This window comes from Xenopus laevis, chromosome 8S, assembly GCF_017654675.1.
Source record: "Xenopus laevis strain J_2021 chromosome 8S, Xenopus_laevis_v10.1, whole genome shotgun sequence".
NCBI classification, from domain to species: Eukaryota; Metazoa; Chordata; class Amphibia; order Anura; family Pipidae; genus Xenopus; species Xenopus laevis.
The window spans coordinates 2,630,504-2,654,073 of record NC_054386.1 but is presented as its reverse complement, the minus strand read 5'-3'; the positions used below and the strand labels follow the sequence as shown (position 1 = coordinate 2,654,073).

The 23,570-nt window shown below is 39.9% G+C and overlaps 2 protein-coding genes across 2 annotated transcripts in view; both read left to right on the top strand.

The window, feature by feature from the left end:
* Positions 1-166: 166 nt before the first annotated feature.
* On the top strand, positions 167-21,742 carry slc39a9.S (solute carrier family 39 member 9 S homeolog; the record flags this gene model as incomplete). The annotated part of the gene is given in 8 exon segments (NM_001091036.1): positions 167-449; positions 2,101-2,218; positions 7,753-7,858; positions 8,892-9,080; positions 9,252-9,320; positions 10,033-10,118; positions 12,301-12,435; positions 18,057-21,742. Coding segments are annotated over 7 exon segments (912 nt in total). The 3' UTR covers positions 18,288-21,742.
* Positions 19,230-23,570, top strand: part of susd6.S (sushi domain containing 6 S homeolog) — a 22,861-nt gene continuing 18,520 nt past the window's right edge. The window contains exon 1 of the mRNA XM_041574095.1: positions 19,230-19,367. Within this exon, the coding sequence (XP_041430029.1) occupies positions 19,330-19,367 (38 nt within the window). The 5' untranslated portion in view covers positions 19,230-19,329. The remainder of the gene's footprint in view (positions 19,368-23,570) is intronic.

The window sequence follows — 23,570 nt, the reverse complement described above, 5'->3', positions numbered from 1 at the left end:
GTTTCCGGCGGAAGTCATTGGATTTAAACGATCCGAGCGTCATACAAAGAAACGGAAATGGGAGGTCCCGACGGCCATGATTGATGATGGCTCAATTTAACGAATTGCCCACGTCACTTAGCTTCAAAAGTTGATGTTGTTAATGGGGTTGTGTCATGTTCTGGCTGTGCGCTACATGGGGGCGTGTCTGTCGTTTGAGGCTTTTCAACAGTCTGGTTTCCCTTACGCATGACGTCACTGTGCGTGTAACCCGGAAGTAGTCTCGTGTAATGACACCATGGCAGCAGCAGCAGCTGTGAGGCACAGCAAGATGGCGGAGTGTATGTGTGAGAACCACTAAGGGCCTTGTGGGCTGTCAGAGTCGCAAGAAGAAGCCGGAGCAGATTTGGAGGCTCTGCGGGAAGAAACAGCCCAGTGATTGCTGTACCTCCCTGACACCGTGTGTGACTGTGAGTAACTGAACTGTCTCTCACTAGATCTATATATTGTGCACTTATTTATAATCTCCTCCACTTATTACTCAACTACATCTGCCACCAGCTGAAGTGTCACCTCTTGTCAGGCTCTGAATCATCCTATGGCTTCAATAAAGGGGATGTTCACCTTCAAACAACTGGTTGGTTTCAGAGAGATCACCAGAAATAACCACTTTTTCCAATTACTTTCTATTTTCTATGTGTCACCGTTTTTCTAATATTGAAGTATAAAGTGTCATTTTTCAACTTCTAAAGCAGCTCTGGGAGGAGGGTCGCCGACCCTGTAACTGTTCTAAATTGATACATTTAGTTGATCCATTTCTTATCTTTGTCCCTGCTGAGCAGAATCCCTGGGTTTCATTACAGGCAGCTGTTAGACTTGATACAATAGTTACTGATACTCCAGAGATGCTGCTGAGAAATGGATCAACTAAATGTATCAACTAAATGTAGCGACTAATTGTATCAACTAATTGTAGCGACTAAATGTAGTGACTAATTCTAGCGACTAAATGTAGCGACTTAATGTATCAACTAAATGTGGCGACTAAATGTAGCGACTAATTCTAGCGACTAATTCTAGCTACTTAATGTATCGACTAAATGTATCGACTAATTCTAGCGATTAAATGTAGCGACTAATTGTAGCGACTAAATGTAGCGACTTAATGTAGCGACTTAATGTAGCGACTTAGGGGCCGATTCACTAACTTCTAGTGAAGGATTCAAAGTAAAAAAACTTCGAATTTCGACGTTTTTTTTGGGCTACTTCGACCATCGAATGGGTAACTTCGACCATCGACTACAACTTCGAATCGAAGGATTCGAAGTAAAAATCGTTCGACTATTCGACCATTCGATAGTCGAAGTACTGTCTCTTTAAAAAAAACTTCGACCCCCTAGTTCGCCATCTAAAAGCTACCGAAGTCAATGTTAGCCTATGGGCAAGGTCCCTATAGGCTTGGCTAACTTTTTTTGATCGAAGGATATTCCTTCGATAGTTGGATTTAAATCCTTCGAATCGTTCGATTCGAAGGATTTTATCATTCGATCGAAGGAATAATCGTTCGATCATACTATCTGCGCTAAATCCTTCGACTTCGAAGTCGAAGGATTTCAATTCCCAGTCGAATATAGAGGGTTAATTGACCCTCGATATTCGACCCTTAGTGAATCAGCCCCTGAATGTAGCGACTAATTCTAGCGACTAATTCTAGCGACTAATTCTAGCGATTAAATGTAGCGACTAAATGTATCAACTAATTGTATCAAATAAATGTAGCAAATTGTAACAGTTCAGAGTGTGAATTACTGAGCTGCCAGATTGAAACACCAGAGACGGGAACATTCAACTTTACACTTTTGGGAAAAAATAGTAAAAGCAGCACCCAACACCCCTCTAGATGTTATTTAACTGCTGTACACTGTCTTGGGGCCTCTGTTATTACAGAAGAATAAACGGACAATCCATTTTCGTAATAAAAGCTTTTCAATATTGAAATTTTAACACAATGCCAGCACGTAACAAAAGCAGATTATCATGTTTTTGTGTAGTTTATGTAAACCTTGTTATTCTTTTAGACATTTCTCGTGACCATTGTACCTTCTATGATTTACCCCACAGGGAAAACGCAAGCAGGACAAATATGGATGATTTCAGCTCAATCAGTTTACTCTCACTGGCCATGCTGGTAGGATGTTATGTATCAGGAATCATCCCGCTTGCAGTCAATTTCTCTGAGGTACAACAATTTCCTTAACTCATGTCTTCTGCCTTTTCCATGCCTAAATAAGATATTTCAAATAAATTAAAAGTCACAGAAACGGAAAATTATTAATTTGTATCCATTTGGCATAATATTGTTACTATCATGTACATGTAATACTCTTCATTCCAGGCTAATAGCACTCCGGGTGATTTCAAGCACTAAGCCAAAAGCTCCAAAGCATTCTAATAGCCCTGTGTATCATTACTCTTTATTTTTATTATTATTATTATTATTAACATGTATTTATATAGCGCCAACATATTGCGTAGCACTGTAAAGTAAATGTGATTATACAACTACATCACATGAATTACATACATAGAACATATGGAGTAACAAACATCACAATCAATACAGGTACAAAAAGGTGAGGAAGGCCCTATGCATAGGCATACAGTCTAAAGGGAAGGGAGTAATACACAAGGTGTGGGAGTGGGCAAGATCGAATTAAGTGGGTGAGAAATGTGGTACTGTATGTGGTGTTGCGTTTGGTAGTTAAACAGAGTGAGGGGAGGCTTCTCGAAAGAAGTGCGTTTTCAGAGATTTCTTAAAATCAGAAAGGTTGGGAGAAAGTCGGACAGACCGTGGGAGAGAGTTCCAGAGGAGGGGTGCAGCCCTTCCAAAGTCTTGAATGTGAGCATGTGAGGAGGTAATGAGAGAAGAGTTGAGGAGCAGGTCAGTAGAGGAGAGTAGTAAGCGGTTGGGTGAGTATATAGAGATGAGTTCAGAGATGTAGGGTGGGGCAGAGTTATGAAGTGCTTTGAATGTCAGGGTCATTAATTTGAATTTGATTCTGAAAGGTAACGGAAGCCAGTGCAGGGATTGACAGAATGGCGAGGCAGAGGAGGAGCGGTTGCTGAGGTGTATGAGCCTCGCAGCAGTGTTCATTATGGACTGGAGAGCTGACAGTCTCTGGAGGGGGAGGCCAATTAAAAGAGAGTTACAGTAGTCTAGACGTGATATGATGAGAGAGTGAATAAGAATTTTGGCAGCATCTTGGGTGATAAATGATGGTATTTTGGATATGTTCCTTAGGTGGAAGTGACATGATTTAATAAGTGACTGGATATGAGGAGTGAATGACAGGGCAGAATCTAGGATAACCCCAAGGCACCGGGCCTGGGGAGAGGGGGTGATAGTGGAATTGTTAACTATGATGGATACTACTCTTAAACAGATGCCCTGTTTTTTTTTCCCTATCATCCCTGTTGTGTTTAGCCATATTATATTTGGTGTCTACACAAAGTCCAGCCCAAGCTGTTGTGACCCATGTGCTGATCACACACAGAGCATATTTTTGAGCTCTGTATACACTGGTGCCTCTTGATATTAGTTACAATGGAATCTGATGTCAGGGGCATTTGCGCTGACTGAAAAATAGTTCCAGTGATTACACCTTGGGTATTTTAAGCCTTAAGCTGGCCATAGACGCAAAGATCCGATCGTTCGAATCATCGTACGATCGGACTTCCCCATTTCCTGACCTGCCACTAACCATTCAGATCAAATAAAGTAGTAAAAGAACAGATGAGCCGATGTTCTGCCCCTGACAGTAATCGTACGATATCTATGTCCGACCAAAGCTAGTGACAGTCTCCCACTGAAAATCGTACTATCGGCAACTGACAGAAATCTTTTAACTGTCCGATCGACCAAACGACCGATCTCCGCCGGACGAAAAATGTCGGGACTCTCCACACAAGGCCCGAAAATCGTACGAATCCTCAATTAATACGATCTGATCTTTGCGTCTATGGCCAATGACACGTGATTCATTTTTCCCTGGCTGAAAATGGCATAGATTTACCTCCTGTAGCTCTTGTAGGAAGTGTTCCCTTAAACTTAGCGAATACGTCTACTGCCACCAAAAACCATACCGGTAAAATTATAAATGTTATTAAATACAAATACAATTCTGATGTTGATGGTCTTTTAAATTCTGCAAGACAGCCCCCAGTATTCCATTAAGATATAGTTAGACAGGTTTTTGTTTTTCCTAGCAACAGTATATTTATACAAAAATGGGATCTACAATGTTCCATGCTCTGGCTGAGGTTTGTTAGCCTGTTTATGTAGTTATGTCTTAGCCTATGGATAGCAAACTAAATTAAACCAAACTTAACAACGCTTAGCAAATATTTAGTTGCTAGTTCAAGAAGTAATGAAGTAAAGTGAAAAAAAAATGGAACAACGAGATAATTGTAAGCGATATAAAAGAGTAAATAGCTATTACATTACAAGTTATAATTGAAGCAATTCTAGAGCGCGGGATTTGCAACTGGAGTCAAATAAATCCCAATAAATAGACCAAATGTCAATAATGGATTGTTTATGATGGGGTTCAGCCGTCCTTATCCTTATCGCTTCTTGCCAACAGAGATGATTTAGGAGAGACAAGATATCTTCCATTGACGGAGTTGTGACAAGTAACCAGTTCAAGAATAACCGTTTCTACAACATAATAATGTTGTTGAAGAGTTAAATATGGGATTTTGAGTGTTTCTTCGTCCGTGGCCCTAGGTTGTGCAAGTGTAGTAATGCTGTGACAGGGTTTCATTTGAATTGGTATTTCACATTACGATTCAGGAAATTTTCCAAGGCAAGTCAGACTTTATGAACTTCAGGGCAACTCCATAAGTAATGAAACAGGTCAACATTTAACTGGGAACATTTAGGACAAAAGCACAATGAACGTAAGCCTGTAAACTTTTTGAACATTTTCCCATAACCTAAATGGACCAGTTTAAAATGCTGAACTCTCCAATTTTCTGATATAAAAGTCGCATTATAGAGGATTCTCTTGTGCACACTATATACTGTTTTATTGTGAATTTAAGCAGTGTCAATGTATACAGTAGTATACAATGTTTACTGTAATACAAAACACAGCACTTTACTTAGGCTAATTTAACAACAAGAGGGAAAGACGGTATCTCCAATCAGCTGGGTAGTAAGTGTTAATAAACTATTTCATAAGTAAATTTACCCTTTACCCTTTCTGTTTGCCAGATGAGAACACGCATACCAGGAAAAGTTTCCCCCGTGCAACAATAAAAAGTTATAACTTTTTTTAAAGTCAAGTATTTTTTCATGGTGTATTTCAATATAACTGATATATAATGAGTTTTTAACCTACCAACATGTTGGTGAGATGACATTTATTCCATAACGTTTGCAATAACAAAAGCAACATTTCCGGTTTTTCCACAGTTTGCAACTTGGCAGAGAGTGTTGTAACGTTGTTCTTGTGTCCTGCTCTGGTATAAAGGCCCTTTTACAAGTGTTTGCCTAATGCTGCTGCTTACGTAGAAGGCTAAACGAGAAGAGTTTTTATTTCTGTTTTATTTACTTTTTTCTTCATGAAGGGGCAACAATTGTTTTAGCCCTTACTATCTGCATAACAATGTCTTGTGAAGGGAACATGTAGATTTATAGTGAACACTTTTTTTTTTTTTTTTTTGAAAGTATCTTTTTATTTGAATTTTCAACAGAAAAAAGGGGGGGGGGAACAGAAAGAAAAAGGGAGAAAAAACACATACATACACAATAAACAATGGTTGTAAAGTAGTCTGTAGAAATTACACCAAACAGAGCAATACAGCTATCAGTGGGTACACAGGCCTAACATCTAAGCCAGTAATAACATTATTATTGTTGTTGGGGGGTAGGAGGCAGGGAAAAGTGGGGGTCATGTTCTGGGTGTACATCAAGCCATGGGGACCACACTTTTTCAAATTTAGTCGGACAGCCACGAGCCTCGTAGGTCAGTTTAATGAGAGGAAGTCCCTTATTAACTAGTGAGAGCCATTGCTGCATAGTAGGGGGTTGGGGAGACATCCATCGCATCACTACAGATTTCTTGGCATAATACAGAGCAGTCTTAATGAGAGTTCGAGACTTGGATAATGGGAGTAAGTCTTCTACAATACCCAACAGGCACACCTTATAGTGAACACTTTAGTAACTTACTTGTTATGATCTTTTAAACTTCATTTGTGACACAAAGGTGCATTAGAATGAGGCAGATCGATACATTGATTGGGCATTTCTGTAGCCCCTGTGCATAGGGGTCTCTATCCAGCGGTCACAGCTTCATATACTGTACATCTATATGGAATATGAGCTGCCTCAGGCTGATGAAATGCTCTAATGCATTTGCTGTGGCATTTCTGAGTCCCTTTGTCACAGTCACTTCTACTTTTAACAGAGCAAGTTTTAACTGTAAATGATAAGAATGTGGGAAGGAGATCCAGTTCTGAATATATTAAATATTTTTAAGCCTCTCATCCATGCCCACAAGTGGAGAAGTGGTGATATATTTTAAATTAAGCAGCGGGGTTTGACATATATAACTGCAGAGAGAGCAAATTTGCTTGCAGATTAAATTAATTTTTTTGTCTGTATATCTTCCCATGGAAATGATCTTCCTGGACTCTGACTAGATACTGATTTCTTTCCTGACCATTCAAGGCTTGTGCTGGAAGCTCTGGGCAATTACCCACAAGCACTTTTTGTGATTGCTGCCCATGGACATCTATCCTTGTATTGTGTAATCACAAAATATTGTAAATCTGCGAGCCAGTCTCCCAAGATAATAGCCTTCAGCACTCTGCTCTCCATCATTTAGTAAGGTATAAGAAAGCATTGCCTCGCGTCCTTAAAGGGATACTGTCATGGCGAAAAAATTTTTTTTCAAAATGAATCCGTTAATAGTGCTGCTCCAGCAGAATTCTGCACTGAAATCCATTTCTCAAAAGAGCAAACAGATTTTTTTATATTCAATTTTGAAATCTGACATGGGGCTAGATATTTTGTCAATTTCCCAGCTGCCCCAAGTCATGTGATCTGTGCTCTGATAAACTTCAATCACTCTTTACTGCTGTACTGCAAGTTAGAGCGATATCACTCCCTCCCTTTTCCCCCCAGCAGCCAAATAAAAGAACAATGGGAAGGAAACCAGATAGCAGCTCCCTAACACAAGATAACAGCTGCCTGGTAGATCTAAGAACAACACTCAATAGTAAAATCCAGGTCCCACTGAGACACATTCAGTTACATTGAGAAGGAAAAACAGCAGCCTGCCAGAAAGCATTTCTCTCCTAAAGTTCAGGCACAAGTCACATGACCAGGGGCAGCTGGGAAATTGACAATATGTCTAGCCCCATGTCAGATTTCAAAATTGAATATAAAAAAATCTGTTTGCTCTTTTGAGAAATGGATTTCAGTGCAGAATTCTGCTGCAGCAGCACTAATAACTGATGCGTTTTGAAAAAAATGTTTTTTCCCATGACAGTATCCCTTTAATCACGGAACAAGAACAGCCTACATTTTAAATTCAGCAATGTCCCCAAGAGAAGGTAAAATGCTGAATTAACACAGTAAGGTTTTATAAGATTTAAGAGATGCCTTGTTGTTTTAAAGGAACTAAATGATGTAAAATTATATTACATTATACATATTTCTTTGTTTGTAAAGCTATTTGTTCACTCCATGCTTTTGGTTTATAGGAAAAATTAAAGCTGGTGACTGTCCTCGGCGCTGGTCTTCTGTGTGGGACTGCGTTAGCTGTCATAATACCTGAAGGAGTCCATGCTCTGTATGAAGAAATACTAGGTTAGTGTACAGTAGGGAAATCCATATACTTTTATCACAGTCAATCGAAGCTTAGGACAACGCAGAAAGTGGTCCAGCTGCCCCATTCCCTCATCAAGGCACCAGAAATCCGTATATGTATCAAAAATTGGGGAGGCACTTTAAAAAGGCAGTTGGGATGTTGTAAGATTTTTGTTTTTAATATAATTTTTTTGGCGACCTATGTAAATTATTATTATTTTTTTGTTGTACTGCTTTTTGATACATATACGTTGGGGGGAAACTGTAGATTTTTTTTAATCACAAATGTAAATCTGAATGTATCATTATTATGCCAAGACTGAAGTTGCATGTACTGTCATTATTATTTCCACTGGGATCGGTGGGCTTTTCCGTCTCAAGGAAGGAAACTTACACAAGGATTAGGTTCTCTCGTTGAATGAAAACCAACACATGCAGTTGCATAGATATAAACTTCTGTTTCACGTATAGATGAGTGATAAATGAAACAAGTAACTGCTGTAGGCAAAAAAAAAAAAAGTATGGTCTGGAAAACAACAGTAATCCAGATAATGGAAGCGTACTGGTATTTGGTTTTGCCATGTTCTGCCTATAGGCACTTTTCATTAATAAAGTATATAAAGGTACTGGTATGGGACCTGTTATCCAGAATGCTCGGGACCTGGGGTTTTCCGGATAACGGATCTTTCCGTAATTTGGGTCTTCATGCCTTAAGTCTACTAGAAATTCATTTAAACATTAAATAAAGCCAATAGGCTGGTTTTGCTTCTAATAACGATTAATTATATCTTAGTTGGGCTCAAGTACAAGGTACTGTTTTATTATTACAGAGAAAAATGAAATCATTTTTAAAAATTTGGATTATTTGGATAAAATGGAGTCTATGGGAGACAGCCATTCTGTAATCTGGAGCTTTCTGGATATCGGGTTTCCGGATAAGGAATCCTATACCTGTACATGTTTCCCAGTTTTGGGTCCACTTGCTATAGATGATCACATTAATAGGACTTCATTTTTCCCCCTCTATATTTACTAGCAAAACACCACGATCTAGGGGAAATCCATAAAGTGAAGGAGGCAGAGACGGGAGCAGAGACCTCTGTGGCTCATGAACACGATCACTCTAATTTGCACGCCTACATCGGGGTCTCGCTTGTACTTGGATTTGTCTTCATGCTACTTGTAGACCAGATTGGTTCGTCTCATATGCATTCTGCCGATGGTAAGTAAGATGAATGCGCCTGTGCAATATCCCAAAGTAACCAATCAACCATTAACTTTGATGGGTCTACAGCAATGCAGACTGTGGAGCCAGTTGTTTGATTGCTTGCTGTGGAGTACAGGAACTTATGTGACGTCCATGGATTCACACTGCTGTGATTTTATTTTGCAGACCCAGAGGCAGCAAGAGCAGCCAGCTCCAAGATTACAACAACACTTGGCCTTGTTGTTCATGCGGCAGGTAAATATCTAAACCCAAGTCATTTCGGAAAGCAAAATTGCAGTAGAATTGATTGTTGCACTTGAAAAAGCACCAAGCTCAATACTAAACACCTTTATCCTTAAATGGCGGCATTTATATACAGTATGTATAAATGTGAGTATGAAGTGCTTTGTACATTTGCTTTGTGAATTGTTTTTATTATAATTGATGTAACTGATATTTGGGCTTTGTAAGAAACAACAAATATAACTACACTTATTATGTCTGTCCACCTTTATGGGTCTGGCTACACGGCAGATTCGGGAAGATTAGTTGACAGGCGACAAATCTCCTCTTCTTCGTGGCGACTAATCTCCCCGATTTGCCTTCGCCTGCCTTCCACTGGCTAAAATGTAAATTGCTGGGGAAAGGTACAGGGAACGCTTTGTTTTCCAAAGTCGCTAGTAATTGCCTCACGAGGAAACTTCAGGCGACTTCGGAAAACGAAGCGCTCCGTGTCCCTGCCCCCAACGATTTACATTTTAACCAGCGGTAGGAAGGGGAAGGCAAATCGGGGAGATTAGTCGCCACGAAGGAGAGATTTGTCGCCTGTCGACTAATCTTCATGTGTGCCCAGACCCTTAAGTGTATTTTGGGACATCGCCTTAATTCCACAGTTCCCCCCCATAGAGAGACCATGATGTATTCTGTTTAATTTTGCATATTTCATTTCTTCTTTGCACCATTGTAGCGGATGGGGTTGCCCTGGGTGCTGCCGCTTCTACCTCACAGACTAGCGTCCAGCTAATTGTATTTGTTGCCATTATGTTACACAAGGTAAGTGTGTCTTGTATAATTTAAACAGATAATTTTGGATCATTTAAAACTGTCATTCAGATTGTAGTAGGTTTGGTGTTGTACAGGCACATATTTACCTCTCTTTACTGAAATTGCACCTTATTGACCTGTATGTGGGCCCAAAGAATCCATTTCCTAATAGAAACGGTGTCTGATTGGATATCTTAATAGGGGTTATTCAGATATACTGGGCAGACAAGTTTATAAATCCTGTAAGCAAAGAACATCATGGGCCACAAATGCAGTCTGTGGGTATTGCCCACCCCTTGACTAACCAGATCCACTGGCAATCTGGGCTAACGAGCAGTTAAAAAAGTTGAAAAATTTGAGCTTGATGAACGTGTCTTTTTTCAACCTAATTTACTATGTTACTACCGTATATACTCGAGTATAAGCCGAGGTACCTAATTTTACCTCCAAAAACTAGGAAAGCTTATTGACTCGAGTATAAGCCTAGGGTGAGAAATGCAGCAGCTTCTGGTAAGTTTCAATCAAAAAATTGAGGGTTTCTGCTCCCATTGGAGGTGCCGGCGACTATTCTTGGACGCCATGCGACTATTCTTGGACGCCGGCGACCGTTTTTGCGCTTGACCATTCTTGGACGCCAGCGAATATTCTTGGAGACTATTCTTAGGCGCCGGCGACTATTCTTAGGCACCGCACCGGCGACTATTCTTAGGCGCCGGCGACCGTTTATAAGCCGAGGTAGAGTTTTTCAGCATATTTTGGGGGCTGAAAAACTCGTCTTATACTCAAGTATATATGGTATGTATGTTTACTTATGTCCACCCAAAAACTTTTTTTGCACAATAAAAAAAAATTCTAATACTGAGTAGGGATGCACCGAATCCACTATTTTGTATTCGGCCAAACCCCCGAGTCCATCCCGAAAGATTCGGCCGAATACCGAACTGAATCCTAATTTGCATATGCACATTAGTGGTGGGAATGGGAAAACATTTTTTACTTCCTTGTTTTGTGTCAAAAAGTCGCGCGATTTCCCTCCTTGTCCTTAATTTGCATATGCAAATTCGGATTCGGTACGGCTGGGCAGAATGATTCGGACGAATCCGAATCCTGCTGAAAAAGTCCGAATCCTGGATTCGGTGCATCTTTAATAAAAGAAGATTCATCGAAATATATACAGGTATGGGATCAGTTATCTGGAAACTCGTTATCCAGAAAGTTCAGAATTATGGAAAGGCTGTCTCCCATAGACTCCATTATAATCAAGTAATCCAAATGTTTAAAGATTATTACTTTTTTCTCTGTACTAATAAAACAGTACCTTGTACTTGATCTAAACGAAGATATAATTAATTCTTATTGGAAGCAAAACCATCTTATTGGGCTTATTTAATATTTACATGATTTTCTAGTAGACTTAAAGTGGACCCGTCACCCATGCATGAAAATCTGTATAATAAAAGCCCTTTTTAAATTAAACATGAAATCCAATTTCTTTTTTTTAATAAAGCATTCATAGCTGTTGTAAACTCATTTAAAAATATCAGCTGTCAATCAAATATTGCCTACCCCGCCTCTATGCCTAGGCATAGAGGTGGGGCAAGCAATTACTTTCACTTACCATTCAGCACTTCCTAGATGTCACCGCTCTCCCTACATTCCCCCTGCTCTCTTAACGATTTAATTGTGTAACCAGTGCATGGTGATGGGCATTGGGTCCCTGTCCCCTGGTGCACAAACAAGATTCTGAGATTATGTAAGGATTGCCTTAATAAAAGTGTCCACAAAATGGCTCCTTCCTGGTTGCTATAATTTTGAATTCCCAGACTGATGGAAACAATATTCAAATAATTTACACAGTGTAATTAAAGTTCATTTTGCTTGACTAACATGATAAAATAGGATATGGAATAATTTTGTTTGGGTGACGGGTCCACTTTAAGGTATGAAGATCCAAATTACAGAAAGACCCGTTATCCGGAAATCCCCAGGTCCTGAGCATTCTGGATAACAGGTTCCAAGGGAGACTCCTGGATTTGGGCAAGGGCAAAGTAGTAAATGTAACTGTTATTGTAAACAGCCGATATCCTTGGCTCTGGGACATTAGCACAGTTTGTAATTGTGTCTCTTTAGCTCCTAAATTATAAATGATTATTTTGAAATGTGTGAAATAATTTCTTGTTTTGCTCGGCAGGCTCCAGCAGCATTTGGCCTTGTGTCTTTCCTCATGCATGCGGGACTAGAGCGAAATCGCATTCGGAAGCATTTGCTCGTTTTTGCCTTGGCTGCTCCTGTCCTGTCAATGCTGACTTATTTGGGACTGAGCAAGGTAAGACGCAGCTTATATCAATTCGAATGTACCAGTAACAACAAGTAAATTAGAAAATGTTTTTCTTACTTACGCTCTACATTTGAATACTTGCATCATTCTACAAAGTATAACATACACAGTGCAAAGGGCAGGGACTTTAACCACTGCTTTTTGCATGAAAGGGTTTTTATTTGTTTTTGGATTTTTACCTAGAGAAACGCAGCCTTGAATTTGCAAACTGAGTCAACACATAGATTGCGGTTTTGTTTGAGATGACTATTGCCCTAATAGTTCAGTGTACTGGTATTCCTCTGTTTATATATTCTCCCAAAACACTGATAAGCAGTAGGCGAAAGGTGGCCATAGACGCAAAGATCCTATCATACAAATCGAGGATTTGTACGATTTTCGGACGGTGTGTGGAGAGTCTCGATATTTTCGTCCGGCGGAGATTGGTCGTTTGGTCGATCGGACAGGTTTGATTTTGTCCCGACCGATCCCGCCGGAGCCCATTGCGCTCTCATCTTAATCCGATCGTTCGACCATAGGGAGATTACCCCCGATATAGCCATGCCCGTTAATGGCAAATCGGGGAAAGATTGGCTTGTTTGACGATGTGGCCAAACGAGCGGATCTTCGGGTCTATGGCCACCTTAATTCTCTGCAGCATCCACCAGGGCACTTATGTACAAGTGTTTAAATCTTTAAAGGGGAAGGAAACCTAGTTGGAGCAAAAACCCACCCTCCCCACCCGTTTGTTGCCCACCCTCCCTCCTCCCCCCTGGCCTACCCGTCCCGCTGAGCAAATGCCCCTAACTTGTTACTTACCCTTCTGCGCAGGTCCAGTCCAGGGAGTTCACAGACGACATCTTCTTCCATGCGATCTTCTTCCTGCTTTGACCGGCGCATGCGCAGTAGGAGCATTTCGCCGGTACGATCTACTGCGCATGCGCCAAAAGTCACGAAGTGAAATCGGAAAACTTCGTGACTTTTGGCGCATGCGCAGTAGATCTGTACCGGCGAAATGCTCCTACTGCACATGCGCCAAAACGCCGGTCAAAGCACCTGTACTGGTGGTGAATGTTCCCACAATGGAAAGTGACAATGAGAAATCACATGTTTTTAAATTACCCTTTTGGGGAGAGGAGTTCTGTCTACCAAAAAACCCTTACTCTTCTTTTTTTATTAATTCTAATGAACGCTCTTCTATAAGTTCTAAAATCAAAATAGAGTGCAGAGGGAAAAAAAACTCCAATATTGTGTCGTCCCTTACACTAAGGGGCAGCTTTAATAAGGGTCGAATTCTACTTTGATTTTCGAGATTTATTATACACTGGACCTTTAAGAACTTGAATTTGACTATTCGCCACCTAAAACCTGCCGAATTGCTGTTTCAGTCAATGGGAGAGGTCCAGGTCGTTTGCAGCTTTCCTGACATTTGAGTTTTTAAAACTCGAATCGAATTTGATTCCAGTTTTCGGGTCAATCCTATTCACCCAAGTTAAAAAAAAAAATAAATAGATTTTTATAATAAATTTCGATTGAAAAAAACTCACATAAATTCGACCCTTAATAAATGTGCCTCCCAGTGAGGATATAAAACACCAACCACATACTGTATTTAAGGGGGTGAAGTAGCAAATATTTTATGGATCACCTTGGCCTGCCCCCTGTACCCAACAACAGATAAGAGACAATCACTCGCTTTGAAAAGGCCCAGAAGCAAAACCAATCCCAATTCTTCAGCGAGGTGGCAATTCATAGAAATCAAAGTCACTCATTAGTGCGTTAAATAGTTTAACAGGAGACAAATCTCCAAATTCCTAATCTCTACTTGTAAATTCAAGTGTTAAAATCGGCATTAAAAGGCAATTAGTCAAAGTCTATTAAATGACACTGAGAATGTTATGTCCTCCTACATGTTTCATGTAGTTAATTAACCCTCGATATTCGACTGCCGAATTGAAATCCTTTGACTTCGAAGTCGAATGATTTACCGCAATTCGTTCGATCGAACGAAAAATCGTTCGATCATATGATTACATCCTTCGATTGAACGATTTTTCTTCAAGCTAAAAAAGATAGCAAAGCCTATGGGTACCTTCCCCATAGGCTAACATTGACTTCGGTAGGTTTTAGGTGGCGAACTACGGGGTCTTGCATTTTCATAACTAAACTAAAAACGAATTCCGAGCTTAATGTACAGTCTTGACAGGCTAGATTTATTTACCGTAGGTAAGATGCCAGAAGCCTATTAGTGCGATGACTCCTGGGGGGTGATCTTGTAGTTGTTCCAGGCTCTTAAAATGTATTTTGGATATATTGGTTTGTTTCTTGTAACAATGAGTTACCCTTTAAGATTTCTATGTCATACCAGGTTGTGTTTATAAAGGTATGGGTAGTTGGGTATCTAAGTGATGGAGGGAGGCTGTTAATATATGTTGAGAGAATTTTTTTGTTCGGTGTTCTTTTTTTGTCATGGCTTCCAACCAGTCCATGTGAAAGATATGGTGTAATATGAGGTTTCGTAAGTGTGACTGATGGGGTTTCTGTTGAGTGCGCCATTGATGGAGAATTGCCTTTCGAGACGTCGCTGTCAACCTAGCTGCTAAATGTTTTTCTCCTTTGCTTAAATTCGGGTATTGCTGAACCATACAGGGCCCACTCCATAGTTGGTTGGATTGGTTTATTCACCATCTGCATCCAATAGGAGGTTATTTCCAGCCAATCACTTTGTATTTTAGAACATGACCAGAGCATATGTAGAAGATCAGCTTTAGGAACCAAGCATCGAGTACACCCATTTCAGTGTTTAGTATGAGTTATGGAGGAGTTGTAGCGCCATTTGTTGGTATCTGCTGGTTGGCAATAGTTGTATTATGATTGTATGGGATTTTAGAATTTCCGTGATAGGTATTTGTGGTGAGTGTTGCCTTTTTGAATGGGGGTTTTTTTTTCTACTGTGCCTATAGTTATATTTGTTCGTAATATATACAGTGGTGTGAAAAACTATTTGCCCCCTTCCTGATTTCTTATTCTTTTGCATGTTTGTCACACTTAAATGTTTCTGCTCATCAAAAACCGTTAACTATTAGTCAACGATAACATAATTGAACACAAAATGCAGTTTTTAAATGAAGGTTTACGTTATTAAGGGAGAAAAAAAACTCCAAATCTACATGGGCCTGTGTGAAAAAGTGATTGCCCCCCTTGTTAAAAAATAAACTAGTAAAAGTAATTGAGATCTATCAGTCTCGTAAAGGTTATAAAGCCATTTCTAAAGCTTTGGGACTCCAGCGAACCACAGTGAGAGCCATTATCCACAAATGGCAAAAACATGGAACAGTGGTGAACCTTCCCAGGAGTGGCCGGCCGACCAAAATGACCCAAGAGCGCAGAGACAAGTCATCCGAGAGGCCACAAAAGACCCCAGGACAACATCTAAAGAACTGCAGGCCTCACTTGCCTCAATTAAGGTCAGTGTTCACGACTCCACCATAAGAAAGAGACTGGGCAAAAACGGCCTGCATGGCACATTTCCAAGGCGCAAACCACTTTTAAGCAAAAAGAACATTAAGGCTCGTCTCAATTTTGCTAAAAAACATCTCAATGATTGCCAAGACTTTTGGGAAAATACCTTGTGGACAGACGAGACAAAAGTTGAACTTTTTGGAAGGTGCGCGTCCCGTTACATCTGGCGTAAAAGTAACACAGCATTTCAGAAAAAGAACATCATACCAACAGTAAAATATGGTGGTGGTAGTGTGATGGTCTGGGGTTGTTTTTGCTGCTTCAGGACCTGGAAGACTTGCTGTGATAGATGGAACCATGAATTCTACTGTCTACCAAAAAATCCTGAAGGAGAATGTCCGGCCATCTGTTCGTCAACTCAAGCTGAAGCGATCTTGGGTGCTGCAGCAGGACAATGACCCAAAACACACCAGCAAATCCACCTCTGAATGGCTGAAGAAAAACAAAATGAAGACTTTGGAGTGGCCTAGTCAAAGTCCTGACCTGAATCCTATTGAGATGTTGTGGCATGACCTTAAAAAGGCGGTTCATGCTTGAAAACCCTCAAATAAAGCTGAATTACAACAATTCTGCAAAGATGAGTGGGCCAAAATTCCTCCAGAGCGCTGTAAAAGACTCGTTGCAAGTTATCGCAGACGCTTGATTGCAGTTATTGCTGCTAAGGGTGGCCCAACCAGTTATTAGGTTCAGGGGGCAATTACTTTTTCACACAGGTTTGGATTTCTTTTCTCCCTAAATAATAAATAATAAAAACCCTCATTTTTTTAAAAACTGCATTTTGTGTTTACTTGTGTTATCTTTGACTAATAGTTAAATGTGTTTGATGATCAGAAACATTTTGTGTGACAAACATGCAAAAGAATAAGAAATCAGGAAGGGGGCAAATAGTTTTTCACACCACTGTAGTATATTTGAGCTGTTGAGTGTACTGAGGTTTTTTCTTTCCAAAGGTTATCTACTATATATTGTCTTCTGTGTCTTGTATTTTGTGAATTGTGTTTCTTGCAAAGTGTAATATTTGTATACTAAGGAACATATGTGAGTTTGTCCATGGAAATTTGTCATTTAATTCCGTTAGGGAAAGCAGGTCTGGGTTTTTTTGATGAGGTTTTGTACAGTGTATAATCCTTTATCTCGCCAAGTATATAGAATTGGGTTTGAAAGTCCCATAGGGAATCCCTTGTTTCCTAACCATGTTCGATATGGGGAATATTGTGGGGGTAGTCTATGTTTTAGTCTTAAAGATTGCCAGGTTTTATAGGTATCTGAAAATAATGGGTTATCCTTTAGTGGTTGTGGGATAATTGAAGGCAGTGAGTGTAAAAAAAGGTAATTTAGAGTTAGACCCTCTGATTGGGATTGATCTAGGTCTATATTGGTGAACCAATTTCTGTTTACCAGCCAGTCTCCTGCATATCTCCGTAATGCTGCTTCATTGTATTCCTTAATATCTGGCACATTAACTCCCCCTAACGTTTTTGGTTGTCGTCGTTTATACATTCTGATTCTGGGGCGTTTATTCTGCCAAATAAAGGTACAGAATATATGATATATGCGTTTTAGGTCGGTTTGTTTAATATGATATGGTAGCAATTTTTTAGATTTAATTTTGAAATCTGACATGGGGCTAGACATATTGTCAGTTTCCCAGCTGCCCCCAGTCATGTGACTTGTGTTCTGATAAACTTCAGTCACTCTTTACTGCTGTACTGCAAGTTGGAGTGATATCACCCCTTCCCTTTCCCCCCAGCAGCCAAACAAAAGAACAATGGGAAGGTAACCAGATAGCAGCTCCCTAACACAAGATAACAGCTGCCTGGTAGATCTAAGAACAACACTCAATAGTAAAATCCAGGTCCCACTGAGACACATTCAGTTACATTGAGTAAGAGAAACAACAGGCTGCCAGAAAGCAGTTCCATCCTAAAGTGCTGGCTCTTTCTGAAATCACATGACCAGGCAAAATGACCTGAGATGCACCTACACACCAATATTACAACTAAATACACTTGCTGCTTCAGGAATGACATTTTATATTGTAGAGTGAATTATTCGCAGAAAGGAATTATTTGTATTATGTCCCTAAACTTTTGCCTTCTCTTCCACAGAGCAGTAAAGAGGCTCTCTCTGAGATTAATGCTACTGGAGTCGCAATGCTTTTCTCGGCTGGGACATTCCTGTATGTAGCCACTGTTCATGTACTTCCAGAAGTAGGAGGAATGGGACATAGCCACAAGCCAGATGTGGGTGCTGCGAAAGGGCTGAGTCGGCTGGAAGTGTGCGCCTTGGTGTTAGGGTGCCTCATACCTTTGGTTTTATCTATAGGACATCAACACTGAGACAGAGAGAAAATAAAAGACCAAGTGCCAATGTGTTGAACAGCTCCTCATTTAACAGGACAGATCCCAGGACATTGATATTGTCTGTTGTGTAATCAGAAATGACTTTAGCGGAATCCGAAATTTCTGGCTGGTTGCTTTCAATTTGTCTCACTATTAAGTGGCAGCCAGTATCATCTGTATATACATTGTGTTTTTTTTCTTTATTAATTTCTTTTTTTTTTTCTCTGCTTAATGATGCGTTCAGCTGTCATGCCTTCATCACTCTGAGACAACGGTTGTTGTAATAACAAATGGGCCACATAGTGAATATTCTTGTATTTAACCGTGGTTTAATTCCTTTGGAGTATGACGGTTGTAGATTTTATTTTTCTTCTTAGGTTATTTGCATTAAGCTCTGTGGAGTTGAGAACAAACAGAAACCTTGATTGGCCGGCCGCAGATGTGCGAGCTGCAATATCAGTGGAAATCTCAAAAAGTCGCTTTGGGTATGTAGGGAACTTTGCAAAACGGTAGTGAGATTTCCCTAGACACCATTGGATATGCTTTCAATGAGATATTAAAGTTGGACCCAACAGCCCTATCTGATGGAAGTCTCAAGAACCTGGAATAAGTCTGTTTGAGAAATGAAGAGTGCAAGGCCTCATCAGCTCGGTGTCTTGGTTTGAGATCTTTTCCAGTATCCTGGCACCAAAGACAGTGTTTCCTTCATGTGAAATCTTTCTATAATAAATTTGTTGCATTTGTACAGAACATTCACAGCATGCCTGGACTTCAATAACTCTGCGGAAACGATCCCTAATAAATCCCATCAAGCCTTTATAATCTGACCGATAACTCTTCACTCCTCATCATGGCGAGACTTGTAAATGAAACATTCCTGCAATTTTCCACAAAGCCAGTGTTTTCATTCCAGTATTTCTGTGAAATATTTAGGACAGAGCAGTGTTTGGATGAGGACCTTCTACTTTAGTATCTCCTCTCCCAGCGTGTGTATAATCCACAATATTATACACGGCGACTATTGACTTCGTTCCATTATATGAGGCTGTTTGCAAAAGCTGCTGCTGCTGTTTGGAGGTAGGAAAGCTTTTATTCCAGATGATGACAGTTTTGGGGTGTTCTGCAGTCTGTTGAACTTGAACATATGTGGTGGCTGTTCTCTTTGGGGAGATCCACTGACAACTTTTTATTTCAGCCGCTTATCATATAAACTCTGCCCCTACTTTCATTGTTACCGTATATACTCGAGTATAAGCCGAGGTACCTAATTTTACCTCCAAAAACTGGGAAAGCTTATTGACTCGAGTATAAGCCTAGGGTGAGAAATGCAGCAGCTTCTGGTAAGTTTCAATCAAAAAATTGAGGGTTTCTGCTCCCATTGGAGGTGCCGGCGACCATTCTTGGACGCCATGCGACTATTCTTGGACGCCAGCGACCGTTTTTGCGCTTGACCCGAGTATAAGCCAAGGTAGAGTTTTTCAGCATATTTTGGGGGCTGAAAAACTCGGCTTATACTCAAGTATATACGGTAATTAATATGTTGGAGAGTAAAATGCAGCATTGGATCTGTCATGAAATTAAGGCACACCAGCAGTTTTTGAGTCTTAAAAGTTCCTTTACTATGGGGCGAACTCACAAAAGTGGTGATATTGAGACAAAATAAAAGTGTCAGATTTCCCACCAAATTCACAATCCTCTACCTCTACCCTCTCTATCTCTTTTGTGAATTTGTCTTTTAAACAGACCGTTGTCCGATTTTGTCTTTCACACAACTTTTTAACAACATTTTTTTTCTGAATTTGGCTTTAGCTCTTACTACACCTGTCAGTCAGACATCAAATTGGAATTTCCAGGGGGAAGGAGTTTATTTTATCTGGGAAAATTATAGGTTTTTTTTCCGGATAACCTGGACTTTCTAAATCTGCCGACATCTTTTGGTAATTCCACTTGAGTAACAAGATAGAAAGGTCTAAATACAAAAAATGCTATTTTGCTTTTGTATTTTATTAGCTTAGGTCAAGTGTCTAATTGCTGCTAAAACTAAAAAACAAATGGCTTGGAGGCTTTACTTTTCCTTTAGATAATATATTCACTCAAATTGTTAATATTGCCTCATTCATTAAGATAAAACCAGTAAAATAACACAAGTGTGAGTTAAAACTTTTTACATATCAAACTGTATAAAATACACTTATTTTGTTTAATTAGGGGCCCATTTACTTTGCTTGAGAGAAGGAATAGAATAAAAAAAACTTTGAATTTCGAATGGTTTTTTTGGCTACTTCGACCATCGAATTGGCTACTTCGACCTACGACTTCGAATCGAACGATTCAAAGTAAAAATCGTTCGAATATTCGACCATTCGATAGTCGAAGTACTGTCTCTTTAAGAAAAAACTTTGACCCACTACTTCGCCACCTAAAACCTACCGAGGTGCAATGTTAGCCTATGGGGAAGGTCCCCATAGGCTTTCTAACAATTTTTTGGTCGAAGCAAAATCATTCGATCGATGGATTAAAATCCTTTTCGAATGATTTAATCGTACGATTGAACAATTTTTCGTTCGATCAAACTATTTGCGGTAAATCTTCGACTTCGATATTCGAAGGATATACATTCGGCAGTCGAATATCGAGGGTTAATTAACCCTCGATATTCGACCATATGTAAATATGCCCCTTAGTGTTTTACTTGTTTTGTTAATGAGGATTTTACACCAATAGGGTTAGACACAAACTTGTGCCCTGAGTATAAAATGCTGATCCTTATTGATATGATAATAATTCCCCAATGGGGCACCTACAAAGGTGTGAAATAAAGATTGGGTGAAACAAAGAAGAACAGATGATCTTAGAATTGATTTTACACACCGGGAAGAATTAAACTGAGCTTTACTCCCATTTTTAAAATGTCAGGAGAAAATGTCGTTTTTGTGTAGTTTGAAAGACAAATTCATAAAAGTGTCTGTAAACTGACTTTCTTTCACTAAAAAGTGAAAAGTGACGGTTGAATTTAGGCGGATTTCTGTTTGGGAATATGGAGAAAGTATTTTACACCAGTTTAACACCACTTTTACTCCAAAAATGGGCGCTCTCTAGTGATGTGCGCGGGTCGGGCGGGTCTGGGGTCGACCTTGCAGTGCTCCTCGCTACCTTCAAATGCCGGCATCCAACTTCCTGTTTTAGTCTCTTGCGTCTGCTCACCCGCCCCTTTTGTGATGTCATCGGCTGGGTGGGTCTATAAAAGGACCCCCGGAAGCGGGTGCAGGGCGGGTTAGGGTCAGGGAAACCCTGACCCGCACATCACTAGCGCTCTCCACTAGGGATGCACCGAATCTACTGTTTTCGATTTGGCTGAACCTCCAAATCCTTTGCGAAAGATTTGCCCGAATACTGAACCAAATCCTAATTTGCATATGCAAATTAGGAGTGGGAAGGGGAAAACATTTTTTACCTCCTTGTTTTGTGACAAACAGTCACGTGATTTCCCTCACTGCTCCTAATTTGCATATGCAAATTAGGATTCGGCCAGGCAGAAGGATTCAGCCGAATCCGAATGCTGTTGAAAAAGGCTGAATCCCGAACGGAATCCTGGATTGGGTGCATCCCTACTCTCCACCTTTGTGAATTCCCCCCCTATACTTTAGCCGTGATTGTGTGTGACAGACTCCTGCCCCTGTTGGGGTATTGGGGGGAGTAGGGCACATTTGATGCCTTAGGCTCTGTATTACAAGTTAAATGTTTCTGAACCCCATATTAGCACTTCATTTTTTAATGTCTCCTTGTGAGGCAAAGAAGAACGTTGAGACTTCTACTGCCCAAAAGGTTAAATCCCTGGAATGGTCCGGGCAGACTCTTTTATCCGTTTTAAGACTTTATCAAAATACACATATTCAGTCTAATTAGCCGTCTCCTCATGATTCAGCCTGGATTATTGTTAATATTAATTTAAAGGACAAATAGCAAACACATGCAGTCATGGCCGCCCGTTTCTCTTCAGTCGTAAATTTCTTTGACAAAACCCTCTATGTATGTGAAATCATTCCAACATGAACTGCCTTATGATCTCTCTTCTTTAATTGTGAATAATTGTGAATAGTAAAAGCGATCATTTTTTTTTTTTTTTTAAATGAATAAATTTGGAGTGTGTCATGTTTTGGCTAATGAAATGGTAAGTCCTGTTCTAATTAAATACTTTTTTTTTTTTTACTCAGTCACATTGTATCAGTGCAAGTTGCATTTATTCTGTAACGACCATCCAGTGGTACAATGGGGTCACAGCAAGTCATTGACAGAACATCAAGGGGATTATTTATTAAAGGGATACTGTCATAGGAAAACATGTATTTAATTTTGAAATCTGACATGGGGCTAGACATATTGCCAGTTTCCCAGCTGCCCCTGGTCATGTGACTTGTGCTCTGATAAACTTCAGTCACTCTTTACTGCTGTACTGCAAGTTGGAGTGATATCACCCCCCCCCCCCCAGCAGCCAAACAACAGAACAATGGGAAGGTAACCAGATAGCAGCTCCCTAACACAAGATAACAGCTGCCTGGTAGATCTAAGAACAGCACTCAATAGTAAAATCCAGGTCCCACTGAGACACATTCAGTTACATTGAGTAGGAGAAACAACAGCCTGCCAGAAAGCAGTTCTATCCTAAAGTGCTGGCTCTTTCTGAAATCACATGACCAGGCAAAATGAGCTGAGATGCACCTACACACCAATATTACAACTAAATACACTTGCTGCTTCAGGAATGACATTTTATATTGTACAGTGAATTATTTGCCGTGTAAACAGTGTCATTTGGAAATAAAAACGACATCATAAAAATCATGACATAATCCCTTTAAAAAATGAAGCAGCATGCCTCCTCCCATCCAATTACCATTGCACGTAAGCAGGGAAGGAATGTTCAGCATTTATTTTTTAGACGGGGTAACCCCCATTCGATATCTGGAAATAGTCAGAGATTGCAAATATTTTAAAAACATTTTTTATAAAAAATAAATAATAAAGGCCAATTGAAAAGTTGCTTAGAATAGGTCATTCTATAATATACAAGAATGGGATCTGTTATTTGGAATCCATCGCCGTCTCCCATAGACTCCATTTTATCCAAATAATCCAAATTGTTAAAAATTATTTCCCTTTTCTGCACAAATTATTTCTCTTTTCTGTGTTCTGCATTCCGCAGTCCTGCCACTATGGGGTAAGTTGGGGAAAAGAGGGGATCTCTGCCACTTCCCACAAAATACGGCTTGTACAGTATGT